The sequence below is a fragment of the Zonotrichia leucophrys genome, chromosome 4 (assembly GCF_028769735.1).
Source record: "Zonotrichia leucophrys gambelii isolate GWCS_2022_RI chromosome 4, RI_Zleu_2.0, whole genome shotgun sequence".
Taxonomy (NCBI): Eukaryota; Metazoa; Chordata; class Aves; order Passeriformes; family Passerellidae; genus Zonotrichia; species Zonotrichia leucophrys.
This window is the reverse complement of record NC_088173.1, coordinates 23,665,781-23,685,598: the sequence shown is the minus strand read 5'-3', so window position 1 is coordinate 23,685,598 and position 19,818 is coordinate 23,665,781. Positions and strand designations below refer to the sequence as shown.

Sequence of the window (19,818 nt, the reverse complement as noted above, 5' to 3'; positions counted from 1 at the left end):
AGCAATTTTAATATTCAATGAATATGAATACATATTTATTATGTATTCCTATTCATGAAAAATTATTATCATACAATGGGAGTTCTTGCTGCTTCCTTAAACGAAAAATTATATGAAAGAACTTTCAATTGTTCTAGTCAGAAGCTATCCAGAAATAAAGCATCCCAGTGAAAGAGAATTCATAAATTTAGGAAGTAGTAGTAAAAGAGAAACATACCTTGCAGTACTAAAGACTTTTCTTAGAACTTTTCCTCTGAGTGTAGGGGCTAAATTAATGTTCTATGTCGAAAACAGCTCAACTGCCTGAATGCAATGTGCTAATAAGAGCAGACTTCCCCATGCCCCAGGTTGAAATAATCAGGTAAGAATTTTGCAATTACTTTATTACCCATCAGGGGAAAATCTAACTAATAAAGGCTATTAAAATCTGAGAAATTGCTCTTTAAAAGCCAACAGGTCTGTAGAGATCTGGAGGTGGAAGTGTTGATGCTCTAAGAGAAGCCTGGGACTTGACCTTAGCTATTGGATGGTTACAGGAATGAACTGGTCTGGCTTGGGAAAGCTGATGATCTCCTGACTGCCCTAAGCCTGAGACTGTGAAACTTCTAATCATGTAAGAAGCAGTAAAGGAAATAGAACCACAGCCTTGGCTTGAGGAGGGAAGATGATGGCTTATTTAGGGATCTGTTTGGCAGGATCTCACAGGAGGCTGCCCTGGGAAGCAAAGGGACCCAGGAATGCTAGCTGAGCTTCAGTGACATCCCCATCAAATAACAAGTCCATTCTGCCATGTGTGTAGTCAGACAAGAGGGGCAGGCAGCCAGCAGGAAGGCACAGGCTCTCCTGCTGGAGTTCAGAGTAGGCAAGACAGAGATGGTGGAGAGTACTTGCACCATGGACCAAAACAGAGACATTACTCTGCATTGACTACAACAGGGAAGCATTTACTAAAGACAAAGCTCAGCAAGAGTTAAAGCTTATATGGGACTCAAAGGTGCTTCTGGAAGTACATGGGCAGACAGAAAAATGGGATCCTGCTCCTCAGGGGCCAGGTGACTTAGTGACACAGGACATGGAAAAAGCCGAGATGCTTCATGTCCTTTTCTGCCTTTTTTTTTTTAATGGATGAGGTCTTGCCTCAGACACTGAAGCACTGAAGAAACAGACAGAACAGGGAGCACTTCAGTTGCTTGGACACAGCTAAATCCATGGAGCCAAGCAAGGTGTTTGCCAGGAAGTGGGAGAAGGGGGTGGTGGGAACCTTTAAGGTCAACAAAGACAAACTAAGTCCTGCATCTGGGGTGAAGTTACCTCATTTCAACAGTACAGCCTGAGCTCCAGTAGTCAAAAAGCAGCTTTGCAGGAAAATACCCAGAGGTGCCAGAGGAAAAGCAGCAGAGCATAAGCCAGGCATGGGCTCTCACAGCAGGGAATGCCAATGACACTGTGGGCTGTATTAGTATGAGTGTGCTCAGCAGGTGGATGGAAGGGATTGTTCCCCTCTGTTTGGCATGTGTGACACTGCAGCTGGGAGCGAGACAGCATCTGGAGCATCATGTTCAGTTTTGGGCTCCCCAGTGCAAGAAAGATATAGACACACTGGAGCAAGTCCAGGTTTTGATGTGCAGCCAAGGCTGCCATCGGTGTTTCCATCTCAGAAAAGTTTATCTCTGTTAGTCTGAGTCAAGTAACTCAGTTAAACACACAATTAAGCAAGTGAAACACAGCAGTCCATGATATACAGACCACGTAAGATGAACTCCTATTTTGTGAACATAAAAGAAAAAAAGATACAATGGAAAACAGCATGCAATTTTTCTTACCCAGAATGAGACTTGAAACAGAAAATCATTTATCATCAGCCTGTGCCTTTAGCACCAAAGGAGCAACTTAATGCCTAAATTAAATACTTTGGAAAAAAATTAGAGATACTAACCATCTTCTAGTTTAGAAACCATGTTCCTTAAATGAATGTTTGCATTGGTGTGTCAGCAAGCGTCAGGGAGCTGGAGGAGACAGCTGGAATACTGTAGAAGCTTGCCTTCAGTGGGATACAGTTCCCTATCTACTTGTCACGTTAACAATGACACCTTGTGCTTAGAGTCACTGCCTAGTTAATTTCTATATATTAAAGCTTTAAATAAGGATCTGTATTCCAAAACCCAGTTAAAATATTGAGGCTCATTGTACTAAAATATACTTTATTAATACAAAATATTTTCTGTCATCAATAAACATATAGATAGGATCTATACAGATATATGTATATTCTTATACATTAATGAACATATTTATATATTTCTCAGCTCTAATTCTCCTATCACATTTGTGTTATGCTGTCACATGCACAAATTTTTACAATATAACATTAAATGAAGCTCCCCAAATTTTATTATAACAGTTAAACATATCAACTAACTGGTTTCCCTTGTCTACAGACTTCAGCATCTTTTCCTAATTGAGAAGTTGTCAATTTGTGAGCTTCTCCTCATTCCTCTGAAAGATGTCACCCACATCTTCTCACTTCTGTCTTCTGTCAAAACCTTTTATCCAGTTATAGCAAGGCTTAAAGTCAGTGAGGATGCAGCATTCAGCTCAGGAACAGGCACCTGACAAACTCTCTTTATCTCTGCCACTAACTCTACCACACTTTTCATTTCCATCCCTCAAGTCAGCATAGGGACCTTCCTTGTTTCCTCTAGGTGGACACTGCAAAAATAAAGATCCAGATCTTTCTCACAGGCTGCCTTGTCTCAGACTCTTCAGGTCTGCTATACAATAAACTCTGGTGCCTGCTACAAATTTCATCCTCCCATTATACTACAGTTGGAGTTTCTCAACAGACTAAACTCAGATTCAAGACTCCAAGTGCTAAAAGGCCAGAGCATCAATGATGGACATCACTACCCAATCTGAAGGCCTGAAGTAATTTAGTATTTTCTCAAAAAATCCAGGTGTGCCACTTTTGAACTGGCAATTCTTTTGCATTCTGCCAGGGCTGCAGTCATCTCTCCTGCTGCAGTCTGTAAGTTTACTCTGCCTCGTACATGGGCCACTGAAGCTGCTTCTCAGCAACTTGAAAGTTTCTGCTGGCAGTAGATTCTTTCTCTTTTCTCAACTACTACTGGAAAAATGACTGGCCTACCCTGAGGTAACAGCCAGAGCCAGACCTGGAGCTTATGAAAGCCCTGTATTCACCTATCTGCAATATATATTTTCTCTGTATCTTATACACTACTGTATGAAAATGGCATTCTGCTTCCATACTCCTAGTGTTTTTTCATCTACCACCGCAAGAGAGCCAATATCTCCTTACCATCATCCTTACCCCACAGCCTCCTCATATAATTTCTTCAAGAATTAACTCCTTAGGAGTGTGGTCTAGTAACTTAAAAATAACCTTTCTGCTACTTATGGGGAGAAAAAAAAAATGCCTGAGTCCAGCTTTATGTGTCCTGGATATAAATTTTCACCAAAAAGGTATGACATACCATGGCATTTGGCAAAAGTAATTTAAATGTGTAATTAGAAAAATTATTACATTTTCTAAAGCAATGCAAATGAGTAACAGGTTTATTTAAACTGCAGATCTCAATTAAACTAAAAAAGAAATAATTTAACACCTATAATAGATTCAGTGAAAATCAGCTGATAACAAAAGAGCTACCGGCTATTGACAGAACTTTGTAAACTATCTGTTCTTTGGGAAGGCAATAAACTCCTTAGTAATTACTAGAATATGTGACTTTGCCAGGTGGTCTCCAGGGAGGACTCATTTCATTCCCATGGACAGCCTGAAACTTCTTTTGGCTCTTCTCAAGCTGTTCTCTCCTCATTTTGTTTTCCTGAGAATAAAAAGATGTGTGAAAAAAAGCCCAAACCAAAACCAACCCACTGCCCCTCAACAACAATTATACAAACAGAAAAGTTACATTATTGTTATGCCTTTCTTGTGTAGAATGAAAAGAAAACATGCAATGGAAATCTGCCTTTTGGAGCTCAGCACATCCCTTTTGCAGGTTCAGTCACGGACTTTGCACAATGCAACCAGCAAAAGAGACTACACATTGGAAGTCACTTACAATTAGGGTGTCTGTCTCAAGGATGGGCTGGGTTTGTGCACTGTCTAAACAAAAAGCCCAACAGAAAGCCTACTGGACTAGGTATTGGTCTAGCATGTAATTAGTCTCACATTAATTACTTCATGTCTTTAGGAGGATACCTAAATCACAATGCAAAATATGTTGTTCTCATATAATGAGAACACTGATGCATCATTGTAACTTTCTGTACTTATTAAATCACACTTGCCATGTATTAGAACAAACTGGTAATTAAACAATTTAATTTTAAACAAAGACCTATCTAATTCATGTTATAAGCACTGCAAGATTCCAATTCTATTTTCTGTTGTTTCAAACAGCAGTGGGGCAATTAGGATGATGAAGATTGCAAGATACTTGCTACACTCTTTTTGTGTCTCATTAACTAATGATTTTCAAGAGACCTGTCATTCAAAAATTAAGTTGCAATTATTAATAATCATTTTTGAATTTCTAATCAGTTCTATTATTCATAAGCATTCTTCTTTGCAAAGATGACTGCCATTTCACCCTCAAGAGAACCAGCATCTAAAGGTGCATCAGCATTAGCAGTTTAGTACACTGGCAAGCTCTCTATGGGTGCAAGTTTTCCTTGCAGGTTTGTGGTGCATATGGGTGCAGATTTCTTACTGACTTAAAAGCAGTTTCTTTCTGGGTGGAACCAAGGTTGGCCATATAGACCACAGCACAATTCACAGTGCCCCCTGTGATGGGTGGATAAAAGTCCTTGAGCAGCTGCCTTTCTCACACACGAACAGTACACTCACTCCCAAGACCAACAACTGGCAAACACATCCCTGGTAGTAAAGATGCAATGTGAATATGCCCACTTAAAACCATCATCAGCTGTGCCACATCCAGCCCTGGTTCTTTCATTGTTTGCAGCCCATCAGCCAGCATTTTGAAGCATCCATAGAAGTTTTGTATTTTCACATGTATGAACTGCACTGCAGTGGAAGTACTGCTCTTTGAGGACAGCTGTAAGATAACTGGTACTCTCATATAACCCATGATCCTCTTCTCTGATGGATGCCATATATCCACAAATGCCCAAAATGCTGGCAGTGTTTGTCTGTTACTCATATGTGAGCAGGGCAATAGTGAGGTAACTGTGGCTGAGGCAGTAGACTGAAAAACGGGTGTGGAAGCATTACTGTGAGAAAGACAGCTTGAGTGAAGTTTTCTCCTGTTTTACACATATGTGTCCAAAAATTGTAGAATGCAAAGCAACACACAGCAATATCAACCCTATCAATATGATTTTAATCTGTGCCCTTCAGCTCTTTGTAAACATAAACCTGAAGATCCAATTCAGTCAGGAACATCTGGTCTGGCTAAACAAACATGCAATAATTTCATGTCGTTACTAGTAAGGCTGATTAAAAGCAAGGCAAGGTTTGCATGGAAAAGGAATGCCCTTTGCTAAAATAAGCAATACAAAAGTTCCTCACAGTCTAATAAAAAGTACTATCTCTCTGTAAAAACTATATTTTTCTGATCACATGGAGCAATTGAGACAAACTAGGCTTGCAGTATTGTAACATTCTGACTCCTCTCATCCCTCATTTTTGCCTTCTTTCTCCCTCCACAGAGATTTCGTCAGATGAACACAACTAATGGCTTTGGGTCTTTAGAAAAAATTCAAGATATCCTAAAATTGTTCAAGGGAACTGTTTAGTACCCTAAGAGAGAAGTAGTCTTCATTATAAGTGATGTTTTTCAAAAAAAGGTATGTGAAGCAGTACAGATGAGCTAGGGAAGAACATGCTCTAAAGGAATACATTTAAGATACATGCTCGTGGATCTATAATCATAGAATTATATTGTACAAAGATATGTATGCCATCAGGACAGGTAAGTGAAAACTTATTAAAACATTAAAAGTAACACTTATTGTAGCAGTATTGCAAGCATTAGAGAAACTGCATGCTACAAAGAAATGTGCATATTTTGTGTTTATCAAGCACTCTCTACTGACTAGATGTTACACAACAGACTCAAGTATGAAAAACCACAACCAAAAATAAAGCATAAACCCACCCAGGAAAGGAACAGAAGTTGCTCTGGATTTTTAAATTGTGCTTCAGTTTAGAGTGTTTGGGTTTGAGATCCAGTTTGCATTAATGAATCCAAGTGGCAAGGAAAGCGTCTTAAACTAATTTAACTGTTTTTAAAAGATTAAATTCAAAGTGAAGATCTACTTGCCTCCTTCCTGTCTTCAACACACAAAGTTTTATGTTCTTGTAACTCTTGTCGTAAAGTGCAAATTCTCACAAGACATAACTAATATAAATATTCCACAGAATAATGAACAAGATGTTATTTGCAGTAATTGAAGTAGAGTAACAGAAACAGTGAAAGGTTAAATCAATAATTGTACCTTGTCTTGCACTAGATCAAGTCAACTGTGTGGCTTCATTTCTGTGGAAGTTTCCTACTCAATAGCCTAGTAAGATGAATCTATTTTTCACTTATGAAATTCTGGGAAGAGCACATTCTTTACCAGTATGACTGCCACATAGAAATTGAATTTTAGGTATTACAGAAGACTGACAACATTTGAGAGGAGTAACAATAGCAGTCTTATTTCCAGCCTATTGCAATGACAGGCCATGAAAATTGCGATTTAGAAAGAATTTTCAGAGATCATATGAAATTAATGAATACATGAAATTAACAACCCACTTCAGCTATTTCTAACCCCGAAAAGCAACAAATCCATGGGACTTATCCAGTATATCCTTTCTTGATGTTTTTAAACAGCTTTAGAACACCAAAAATAGATATTGCAAATGGTCAAATACAAGGTAAAATGTCAAACTTCTTCTAAGGCTTTCAACATTACTGTGATGGTCTTTGAGAACTATTTGAGAGCAGCATTTCTTCTCAGAAGCTCATGGTAGGTTGATGTTTATCAAAGATAATGGACAACATTAACTCATCTGGAGCTGATATTCACTTCTATCTACAGTAAACAAGTATCAAGATTAGTATGTCAGAAATAATGGCAACGAAAGTGATCAGTCATTAGCAACTTTCTACATAATTCTTGTCCATATTCCGCTCCTCAGAATAGGTGCATAGCAATGACAAGTGTCTGGCATTATACAGTAAGTAAAAAATGATCATTTATCAAGATAGATTGGCTTGAAGAGTTCTTGGTGAGTAGCAAGAAGCAAATGATCAGAAGAAACAAAATAATCAGAAGCTTGAATTTCCAGCTTCTAAAGCATCTCATCTCAAGATTATCCTATTTATGCCAGTATTTTACAAGTGTTAATAGCCTTTTCCAGGGCATTTATTTCCAGGCTTAAAAAGTAATCTTCTCTATGCTCTTATGCTATCAAACATTCACACAATGACCTCTAAAAGCAGAAGTAATTCAGCATTGCCATTAACATAAAAGCAGAATGTTTCTTCTATTTTAGAAGAACTACAATGAGATTTTTATGGCTGTTTTATCCATGCATTATGGTCAACACCTGCTTCAGGAAAGCTGAGGATGAATGTACACATTTCTTTCTGATGAATGTTAATGGAAACATATTAGACTTCCCACTATATCACTACTATTTTATTTCCATTTAAAAAATAATTGTAGTTGAAAGAATACTTTTAAAAGGCTTCCAAATTCTACCCTCAGTCTGATGCATATCCACCTGCAGGCAGACGTCACCTGAGTTCCCTTGGTAATGCAATGACAACTTTACAGTGTTTCTCTCGGGCAGTTCACTACTGTCTGTATTTTTTTCTGCAACTGTACAAAGTGAGGCAATATTCTGGCCTAAAATTATGACAGAGCCATTTCCCAATGTGCTTTCTCAAATAAAGATGTGGAAGTTGCAAAAATACAGCACAAATTCTGAAAGTAAAAAATGTGAAGACTGGGCACGAGACACATCAGTCAACACTTGCACACTGACACTGAAAATGGGATCATTTCAGAGGCAACTCTGCCAACCAGTTCAGTACTTATCCCATCCTATACTTGCTTATTTCACATATATATCTAGTTAGATCTGGTCATTCCTCCAACACTAAAATTTTCATTAATAATCCCATTGAAGTGATCACCTCAGGAGTTCACACACAATTTGAATGGGAGAGCCTCTGCTAGGCAGCAACCTTCACTCCCGAAGAAAAGGGATATTTTTTTTACCTTCATACAGAATCCAGGACAGGAAGAAAGTCAAATATAAAATGAGAAGTAACACTCTTGCTTTGGTACAACTAAGTTGATTAGGATAGTCTCACTGAGCAGACCATAGCAGGGCAGTGGATTAGTTACTGCTCAAAGCACAGAACTCCCTACCTTGGCAATCAGGAGTGTTGTTCAAGCAAGAAATCACCTAAGATCAGACATTAATCATTTGCTAAACTGAGCTGATAATCTCTTGACAATGGGGACCAGAAAAAAACCTTATCAGTGATTACAGAAATGAGAGGTATTTCAACAGGTCAAACATCTTAAAAGATATAAACCTAAGATTAAAAAAGTTTGCAAACAGAGAGAAGGGAAAAATGTGCACGCTCTTGCTGTTTTTTGCAACTGTGTATTTCTGAGTTAGCCAAGTAAAGAATGATTGTCCTCTCTAAACCTGTCCCACACCTCTACAGCTGCCTGACTCAGTTTTCATCTATCTGCCTCTCCGTCCTAAAGAAAAAGAAAAAAAAATTTAAGCTATTGACACTAAAGAAGGATTCCTGTAAGGACCATAATCCAGCTGGGTTGCAAGATCTTATTCTTAAAAATGGCAACACAGACCATACGTACAAGGCATGCCAGAAATCACATGGAAGAACAGAAGAAACATTTTCTAATTAAAAAAAACTTGACAGGCAGTATGAAGGAAGACTGTCACAGGGTGGGGAATTAAAACAGGTTCTTCTTTAACTGACAAGTCACACATCTTTAAGAAAACAACATGCTAAGAATATTAGTGATCTCTCTTCTAGTTTGTCTTTCTGCAGCATGGAAAAATAACCTGCCTTATTGTTGGTACTAGAGCACTGGATTAATTTACTGCTTTACAACAAGGACGCTGCTGTGAGAAAAATATAATTGGGAGCATCAGAGTTCCACCCTTTCTTGCAAATGGAAATTATCATAAACTCCATTACAAGTCCTTTTATCAATTGTGAGGTCTGCAAGTCTCCATTTTAAATGCTTCCTTGAATGTACATGCGCTGACTGCTGCAGCTGGCAATGCTTTTTGACTTTGCAGGTTTTGTGCTCTGGCTAAATGGCCCTTCAGAGACGGTTGCTCCTGACATGAAATGGCAAAAAATGAAGCCTTAGGGAAACTGAAAATTCTGTGTAGGTAGGGAGAATGTATTTTCCATGTATGCCAGATATCAAGTGCACTGTACTTTAGCAACATTTTGCTCACACATTCAAGGGGGACAAGCAATGTAATGTTGCCATCATCTGGCCTCTCTCGTAACAGCAAAACAGCCCATGAGTACTACAATACTCAAGTGCTCACACTACACCAAATGTTCTGGCTTTGACAAAAGGCAAAGAAAACCCCAAACCAAATCAAACATACCAGCCATCTTTCATATTCCTCCATAGCCTTTTCACTTTTTTCTTCCTTCTTTGCCTGTTGCATTTCTCGCTTTTTTTTCTCCAGGAACTTTTCTACTTTTTTCTTTTTGATATATTCCTTCTTCTTTTCATTCCTGCATAGTGAGAGGGAAGAGCAAGAGGTCTTAACGTACAGACCAAAAGCTGCATCTGTGACCAATTAAGTAAATTGAGTCAAAATAGGTATTATACACTTTAAATAAAAGATTGAGAATAAGTATTTAAAATCTTCCATGTCCATTTTTATACGTCACCAAGGTATAAATGAATCTACTACTCTACCTATTATGGCATCACCTTTTCTGTACTTTTTTAGAATAATAATAAAAAAAAAAACATTCTGAACTTCTGTACGTAACCTTAAGTAGTGCATTTTTTGTGAAAACTCTTGGCTTATAAAACTAATAAAGAATATCTCCAGCAGATACATCTCATTTCCTTCTTCCTACATCTGCATTCCTATACTGTATTCCATGAAACTTAAAAGATTTACCTTCCTTCCTCTGGCTTAGTAATGAAGCATGAAAATAACTATGTAAGACACAATACTACTACACAGTGAATTTTATCATTTGCAGTATCTCTGTCTGGGCTTAGTTAATATCCTCTTGGGGAGGAAAGTAACTAAATTAATAAACTGAAGGGAGCTGCACAGCTGGTTTGCACTGTTAGACTTTGTCTCCATTGGGAATGAAGAGTCTGATCCCAAGCAATCCATTGTCTACCAATTACAAGCACATCAAGCATTCACAGAAGACCTATTACATTTATAAGCGAGGATTTTGGAAGCTATGATATAAAAAAACACAGTGGAGAAGTACCATTTTTCAACTGCTGATACACTGACTCTCCTCTTCTCTGCAACTAGGTCCTCTTCTATCTTCTTCCTCATTCTTTCAGACTGTTTTTCCTTCTTATTTTGCTCTCTTAAATATTCCACTTTTCTTTCTTTCCATTTTTTGAATGCCTAAAGACAACCACAGATCTATAAAAAAATCTTACCTCTCACTTTCTGTCAATACTCCACTAGTCTAATCTGCATTATTATTTTTTGTAATTTCTACACATTCTAATTTTAGAATATTTGCTTGAAGAATTGCTCAGAAGTGGGTATCACTATATCTAAAAAGAATCTTATTTTTCCAGTAGGTAATAGTTAATTGCTAATGTATTTGTATAAAGTTTATTTTACGCTCAGTTAATAGACTCCAAATATAGAAACCTGTTTGTCTGCAAGTGTAAATGTTACACATTTCTTACAGAACAAAGCCTAGTACAAGCTTCCTTCAAAAACTAAGCATGTCTAGATTTTAAGATTCTAGTTCATTTTCATCTCATTCTGGATTAATCAAAATTATTTTTACCAGCTCCTGAACCACATTCAAATACACACTCAGGTACATATTTCACATCACCGCTTGTGCTGCTTCTGTTTTTTCCTTATTCTGTTCTGCTGGTTTCTTTTCCTCAAGTTCCTCATGCTTTTTTCTTTCACTTAACTTCCTTGCTTCTTTCTCTTTCTTTTTTTTCCAGGCTTCATAACATGCAATTGATTCTTCTCTTTTAAGTGCTTCTTTCTAGATTAGAAATAAAAGTCTACATTTAAATCAATTTCAGTGTGAAATTTTAAGTGAAATAGTAAGCTGTAAACTTATTGCTAAATGGAGCAAAAAAGAAACACATTGATTTGCTGACAACATTGCAAGTATTACAATTAAATTTTAAGCATATATACGGTTTTTATCTATGCCCATTTTTAATTTACTTGAATGAGACTAACTGCTCCCACAAAATATGTGCAGAAGGATATGAAATGCATGCTAAATGCTTAGAAGTGAAACATATTACATAGTTAAAAGCCAATTCAAAGAATGTGCATGATACTATTCAAGCCAGAGCGCTCTCTACGTAAGCATCTCTTGAGGCGGGGAGTGAATGCATGTTCTTATGCATAAAACAAAACAAAACTTGGCACTTTAAGAATTAAGCATCCCAAGGTCTTTGCAAACTAACTCAGAAATTAATCTGGGAAGCACATTTCTAACACACCTTATGTAAATGTGTAGGGAAGCATTGGACAGACACTGCTTACCACAACCCTAACAAGCAGGACATGCCATTTATTATTTCACATGACCTTGTGCTATTTGGAGAAAACCAGATACCTCTCAACAGCAGAGGGATGTACTCAGGCAGGAAGAACACTTCAAAGAGTCATAGTTTGTCAACTTCTTTTTAAACAACAATGTAAACAAACCTTTTCAGTATTGTTCCTTAGAATTTCAGCTTTTTCTTTTTCACTTCTCTTTAATTCCAGTAGAAGGAGCTTTTTCCTTTCCAACCAGTTCTGAAAGAATCATTAAAATATTTTTAAAGTCCTTTTAAGGTATAAGTAAAGAACAGCACCAATATAATGACCACCAAAATTACTCTCAGTTTTTCCAAGTTAAATAAGCATTCTATATGGAAAACTAAGATGTCATCATATGAACATTGTGATCAAAAAAATTTAAGGTTCTAAAATCACAGCTACAAAATCTAAAAAAGCTCAAAGATCTTCTAAAAAGCATCTTCCTAGAAATGCCAACAAAAATGTCAGCACTAATCAAAATTAAATAGAAGAATGTAATAAAGGTTCTTATTATTTGGTATATAGGAATATGATTTACATTTGTTGTCTCTCTCGAAAATACACACAATAAAAGAGAATAAAATCCTGCTGGGAGAAGTGAGACTTCAGGCAGCCATAAAAGGTTATGAGCCATCTGCAGAATCAGGCTTAAATTTTCAAGAATTAACTGTATATTTGGTATGCAGCTCAAAGATAATAGTGTCCTAAATGAAAACTATTCTACTCTCAAAAACTGTGGATCCAATATAAATATGGATTTGAGGGTCTAACATTTCTTTTAGGGCCATAAAAAGTATTAAAACCACATTCCAATATAAACAGTGCCTGTTAATGAGAGTTGTTCTCAAACAGATAAGGAAAAATTTGTTTAAACCCAGAAAATAATTGTGAAATTCTACAAGGAATTTACATATATTATTCTTCAAGAAAGAGTACAAGATTTTTTATCACTTCTCCTGAATGCTGTTTGAATAGAATGTATCAGGGAAATAACCAAAGAACTGTAAGTAGACACTTACTTATGTTAAGGATGAAGTAGAAATAAAGGAAAATATGTGCCTGAAAATAGTCTGAAACAATAAAGTATCAACCACATAACAACATTATGTCCCTTTCATTGAGCTTTTTGTTCATAATATGAGGAAAAGGCATAGCCAACAGAATAAAAGGATTACTATACTGTAAGCCAATAAAAAGAATATAGCAAAAAATATTGATTGCAAGAAAAAATGAGGTCTAGAGCCCTGTATCAGGACCTTTATGTGCACAATTTTTTTTGTTGTTCATTTTTTCAAATCTACCTGATAAACAGCTGCCCTTAAATTATCTACTTTGTTGAATTCTGGACTTGTCTTCTGCATGCATTTATCATCCAACATCTTCAATGACCCCAGATACTGAGAAGAAACAGGGGAAGTTGATGCAACAGCTTTCCCCTTTCTCTTTAAATGCACAGAAGTTGTAGACCTAGGAAAATACCAGGACACAAACACATTAATGACCTTTCCTTTTACTGTAGCTCATACTGTATTATGAGCTGGGTATGAGCAGTGTTCCTTTTATTTCAGTGCATACCAAAAGTTACTGTGATTTTTTTGTATGCACTTGACTGGGACCTGGGGACTGGGGAAAGGAAAAGGAGAAAAAAAATACCTCTTGTAAATTTACAAATTACTTACACTTTCATCTAAGAAACAGCTTAGAGCCTGTAAAGACTCCAGTAACACACTCACCACGGACACTGGCAAAAGATCTGGGAGTCTGATCTGACAAAAACCTGAGCAAGGGTCATAACAACATGTCACATGCACTCGGCTGTTTTCCACAGATGGTCAGAGGTTGTCAGCAGCAAAGATAATGCTGACAGAAAATGAGAGGAGAGCAGCATTGTCGGGGCGCTTACAGGTATCTTAAATGGCTCAGAACAACATTTGGCATTCTCCTCTTACCTGTCAGATAAAGAAGCCTTTGGGTTCTCAACTCTCTCCTTTGTTTCACTTGGTTTCTAAGAAACACAGAGAAAAATTAAAGTTATAGAGTCTCTTCAACAACAGATCAGGATGAAACAGGTTTTTAAAAGATAACAAGGGCACTGAGAATTGGACTCAGCCCTTATGAATCTCTTCAAAGTCAAGATATTCCATGGTCTCATGATGTTACAAAAACAGGCAAGAAAGACACCCTAATAAAGAGATGGTATAGTACAGAGTAAGGAAGTAAGGAGAGAAAAAAACCAAAAAACTAACCAAAGAAAGTCCCCAAACCAACCAACCAACCATTCAGAATGCCTGTATCACTTTGGAATGGCAGCTAGGAATGTTCATTTGTATTATGTAAAAATACAGTCAATAGTTTAGAAATAGTAAAAAGTGAAAAGCACACAGCTGGTTTATTCTATAAACACTCTTTTAAGTCTTTTGATTACTTAGCTTCAATAATTACATGCAGCTACATATTTTCTTTTTAGGAGAAAGTGTAGAGCGCTCTGCATCCTATCCATTATTCAGGTCACACATGGATTCCATCCTCTGCCAACACACATTGCTCACTGCTATTCAGCTATCCTCACAACAGACATCTGACATTTTCACTTTGAAAAGGGTACTTTCTTAAGGCTGGAAAACACATTTCAATACCTTTATCTGACTTCAATAATTTGTGGAAAAGGTATTCCTTACATCTTTCATAAAGCTATACAGAATTTACAAGAGCCTCGTCTCTAGAAACCAGATCTAAATTGTCAGCTTTACACACTTAAGATACCAACAGCAACATTACAAAACTCCACTGTGCTTCCAGGACATTGTTCCAAACAATGGTAAACTGTGTATGAGCAATACCTTGACAGAGTTCTTTGATGTGTTTTTTGCCTCCCCATGCTGAGATTGATCATTCATTGACACCTCCTGCATTGCATCAGCTATTTTTTGCTCTTCTGTTATTTTCATCATTCCATCTGAACTGTCAACAGAAGGCGATTTCATACCATTGTCCTCCAGTTTCAAGTCACTGGTGTTGACAGTCTTCTGATCTTTCTCTAAAGGGAGAAAAAAGATTGAGAGGACACATTAAAAAGAACCTCATTGTTTTTGAGTATTGTTTTTTTTCTGTACAAAATGTAGTTGTAGAAAAACCATCCATCTATGAAAGTTGTTACTAGATTTTATACAGTACAATGTATTTTCTGTAGGCCTCCTTCTGAGAACTATATACGAATAAGAGCAGCATTCACTTGTATTTTCATATAAGACTGGAGTAGCAACTGAAGCCTGAATGTCAGAGAATGTAGGAGCAAGACAAAGGGAAAACTTTCATCTGCCTTATGTGGCTCTAGTGCAGAAACCAAAAGCAAGAGTCAATGTAGTCACAGCAAGATCTCTTCTGACATCTGGCCGACTTCTAATGAAGTATGCCAGCTAACACTCTGGGTAACAAATACTGCTTTCATTGTGTAGTGTTCTTCAGGGGTGTGGGACACATGAAGGAATAACTGAAAAATTCCACAGTGGGGATTTAAAGAAAACATCACCTCAATCTGCATAAATGCCTAAATGGTGAAGCCGTTATTTACAAAACACATTATTAGTAAGACTTAAAAGCCATTTTCATCAGATTTCAACTTCCAGTAATGCAGAGATCTAAATCTGTAAAACAATTCAGACAGAAACCAAAAAATGCCCAAGTAAAATAAAATTAAAAATAGTTTACAAATTTCTGATGGAATTCTTTAGAAGAATTGATTTTTTGGATGACAAATTAACTCCAAATTACCTGAAGAAAGGAACATCAATGCCCATAATTGAAGAAATTTACTCTAAATTTACAGTGATGAAGGTACATTCAAGGTGACAAGAATTCTGAATTTCCTGAATTTTAACCAATATTGCAGTGTGTCACTGCGCTACTTTAATTCACATGAAGAAATGGAGTAGTTAAACTTCTTTTCTGCCAGTCTAAAACTACACTGGCACACCAGTCAGGAAGAGGTGTCTGCACATTCAAAAGCCTTTGATGGCACTTTGGTGCCATCATGTGGAAAGGAAAACTGAAGCTGATACCTTTAATTGTGCTCTACCAATTTCAAAGTTCCAATATTCCATCAAAGGTAATGACCAGCCATAAACTTATCTCAACATCAAGCAGGACAAATTCCTGTCATATTAGGAATTCCATAAAAAATAGTCTTTTGATACATATATTGATTGGCAGAATTCCAAGTTCTGCATTGCATATTAAAAATGAATCGACTATTCTTATACTGAAGCATTCGAGTTTGGGGGGGTTTATGTGTTTGACTACACATCCAAACCGCGCCAGTGGACACTATGTGAATGCAGCTTTCTGCGCCATGCACACACTGAGGGGCATCTCAGCAGCCCCCTCACGCCTTCCATGCACATGCACCAATGGAGAGCTGGACTTTAGGGACCTAAACAGCTGTCTTTCATCTTTTGAAAGGAAAAGGCAAGCAGGAACCTCCTGCTTTTGGCCCACACTGGTTCAGTTCACCCCCTGGCATACAGATTTCATGTATCTTTAGAAGATAATCATTAACATAGAAAATAACCCAAATTAAAACACTTTAAAATACTGTAAAATGTTTAAGTAGTAACAACATTAAAATATTTTCTTTTTACCTGGTGCTGAAGCATTTCGTTTTTTGCGCACCTGAGGCTTTGCTTTTGGTTGGTTTTCCTCTTGATTTCTTTTTTCATGTAGTTTGTTAATAGGCAAGTCATCACTTTCACTATTATCACACAGTACTTCTCCATTATTTTTTCTGTTGTTATCCTCATTTTGACCTTCCAAACATCCTTCTTTGCCATCTTTTCTGTCATTCTGTATGGGCTCACCTTCTAAAACCATTATTTGCTGAAGCTTCTTTTCATGAAAGGATAAATTCAAGTCATCAGGAGCTTCATTTTCCAAATCTACTACTTTTTGAAAAGCATCATCATTCAAGAGAGGACTCCCAGCAAGAGATCTCTCAGTGCTTGTAGAACCTGAATTACTTTCAGCACGTTCTTCACCAATATCTGCAAAGAGCAAACTTGTATTTGATACAAGTGGAAAAAAATGCAACACAGAACCTGTATCTTCTATAACTTAACACTATTTTTCATGTAACACCCTCCTGACTTAAGTTTCTGAGCATTTCTCTTTCTGAGCCTCTGATCTCTGCAAAGCCACCAAACTACAGACTTATTCTACTTCTTTTCCTGTCATCTATTTTCATGAACCCAATCAAAGAAAAATATTCACTCATTTATTATTTTCTGCCATGCAATTTAAAGTCCTTCTGAAAATAAATGTGTCAATGCTATAGAAAGTGGAAGCAAGTTATCAACAACAAAGCTGGGCACATTTTGTATTGGAACCCATCCTCCCTTCTCATCACTTCTGCCCCATTTAAAGTTAACTAGAAGATACTCAAAAGGAAGTATCTTCTACAATGCCAAGATTCACATGTTTACCAAACTTATTTATCTTCTTCTAGCCTGTTATTGCTAATTGACCTAATTTTGGAGCTTGAATGCTTGAACAAGTTGACAAAAGAATGCCATGATAGTGGGATAATGCATTAACTGCTGGAGAGATGTTTTCCTAATTCTTATCCACAAAGGGAAATCAAAGCATCCCACAAACTGTTAAAAGATGCTTCAGGTGAGAATGAAAACAGGCTGTAGAGGAAGTCCTTTAAAAATACATGATCATATTTAATATTCCTACTTTCCTTAACATTTAGTGCCATACCAGCAGGAAGAAGAGTCTTTTGGCCAATCTGGTTAGACTAAGCATAAACATTATCAAACAACAAATGCATCCTGCTCCAAGAAAAACAGACAGATCAAACTTATTTCTGGTTTACGTAGTCTGCCAGGGAATTCTGTTCTGCAGCCCTTATTCACTGATTGTCCAGGCGGGGAAACCAGTAAGAAAAAAACACTGCCTTTTTCTCTGCCCATGTCCACTTTCATTTACAGCACAGTGCACTACTGTCTGAACCAGGTGTCAAGTAAACAAGAGACTGTGGAGGAGAACTGGGGACCACACTGGTAGGGACCAGTACAGGCTGTGTGTGGTCTAGCAGGCTGGCACATCTGTTGATTTCATTGGGAATTCTGCTGGTAACTTCGCAGAGGAAGACAGCGCTTTAGAAGTTGTTAAAATATGAAATCTTGTAACACTAAATTATATCGACACATAAAGATTGTCTAGGATCTAGTAATGAGTTAAGAAAGGAAAAACACAAGGAAAAATATTTAATTTTTTTTACCACTTAACATGCCATCTTCATCACTTTCAAAGTCGTCTGGATATTCATCTTTTTCCTTGCTTGTTGCATGATCCGAAATTGCCTCCTGTAGCCCATCCTGAAATGGCTTCACAAATAACTTTTACAAAAAAGGGAGGATTCACTTGTCCAAGCTCAGCTTTAATTCTCCCCTCCCACACATATGTAAGCCAAACTGAGATAAGCCTATTTAATTGATAGTTATGCTGAAGCATAGTGCATCCATTCTATCTCCATTCCCCTAGCATATCTGAATCAAAAAAAGACTCCGAATCTCCATGTATTTATTTATATTTCTTCATCATAAGAAATCTATCTTGCAAGTCCCTCTTTCATTTTTGGGCACTTATGATGTGTCATCATGTGACACTTCTCCTCTTTTGTATGTTTTGATCGGGAAGAACACAAGACGAGGATCTAACGAGAAGAGGTGCAGCAAGACAGGAGCCTGAAGCAGGCGGCAGGCCCAAACCAATGGAAGAACTCCACATATTTTGGACTCTCTGCTGCAGGACATAACGGACACAATACATTCTCATGATTCTGAGGGGCACTGGTCTTAATTACAGATTGTAAACCCATAAAGAAATGCACCAGTAACTCGATATTCCGGACCTCCGGCTGCTCCTACAGCGCGGCTGTCAGAGACGGGGCAGCGGGTCTGCTCCCAGCCCAGGCACGGGCCGCAGCTCCCGCTGTCCTCACCGCAGGCAGCCTGCTTCCATTTTCAAAACAACGCGGATTTTTGTGTGTGTGCTGCCTGTAACAGCGAATTAACGTATTCCCAATGGCAGAAACCTGCTCGCAGGCCCCGCTCCCCAGCGTCGGCTTTCCCTTGCCCCTGCCCCGGCCGCCGCCGCTCACCTGCAGCCCGCAGCCGGCGGTGCCTCCCCCCGCCATGGCGGACGCGTCTCGCTGCCGCCTCGCAGCGCCCGCGGCCGCCGCCGTGTCCTCCGAGAGCCCTGGCAAAGAACCTCGGGAAGAATCCCCGGCGGAGAGCCCCGGGAAAAATCCCCGGCGGAGAGCCCCGGGAAGGAGCCCTGGGAAGGAGCCCCGGGAAAGAGCCGCGGGCCGGGCCCGGCCGGTCCCGCTCGGTCGCCCGGCAACGGCCGCGCCGGCGATCGCCTTCTTTAGTCGGGAATCGCCTCACGTCGCGGCAGCGCCACTTCCTCAGCCGGGCCAAAGCCGCGCTGCCAGGAGGGATTATCGATGCCGGGATTTATTATCGATGCCCGTGCTCTGCCGGGATTTATTGTCGATGTCCCTGTCCTGCAAATAACCCCGTTCCCACAAGGAGCGCATCCATACATCCATGGCACTCGTACCAGGGCTGACACACATTCGTCAGCCCCACTCTTGCAGTCAGGTAATTGTACAAAACCTTCCTACTTGAAATGTGAGTGCTTTCCGTATGAAACATACTCACTTTAGTGCTTTCTGGAATACAGATCTCATAGCCCCTGTGTGTTAGTTTAAATCAGATTTTAGGCCTCGAGAAATTACAGTGGCACAGAAGTAAATCTCCTGGTGCTTACACCTCCTGACACTCCAATTTTTATTTCCCCAAAGAGTGCTTGTGCGATCCACCAGGCGAGCACCAGGCCCTGGTGACCAGACACTTCGCCAAGCAGCACACGTCCCTGCAGAGCTGGTGTCCTAGAGATCACCTGGTGTCCAAGAGGTCATCTGGTGTCCTAGAGGT

The 19,818-nt window shown here is 38.5% G+C and overlaps 1 protein-coding gene across 1 annotated transcript; it reads right to left on the bottom strand.

Annotated features, from left to right (window-relative positions):
• Nucleotides 1-2,184: 2,184 nt before the first annotated feature.
• On the bottom strand, nucleotides 2,185-19,460 carry MAP9 (microtubule associated protein 9). Its single transcript, XM_064710802.1, is given in 13 exon segments — nucleotides 2,185-3,845; nucleotides 9,653-9,785; nucleotides 10,512-10,657; nucleotides 11,106-11,267; nucleotides 11,948-12,037; nucleotides 13,123-13,288; nucleotides 13,771-13,826; nucleotides 14,662-14,858; nucleotides 16,459-16,857; nucleotides 18,099-18,216; nucleotides 18,981-19,062; nucleotides 19,100-19,332; nucleotides 19,334-19,460. Coding segments are annotated over 13 exon segments (1,998 nt in total). The 5' UTR covers nucleotides 19,427-19,460; the 3' UTR covers nucleotides 2,185-3,722.
• Between the last annotated feature and the right edge of the window lie 358 nt (nucleotides 19,461-19,818).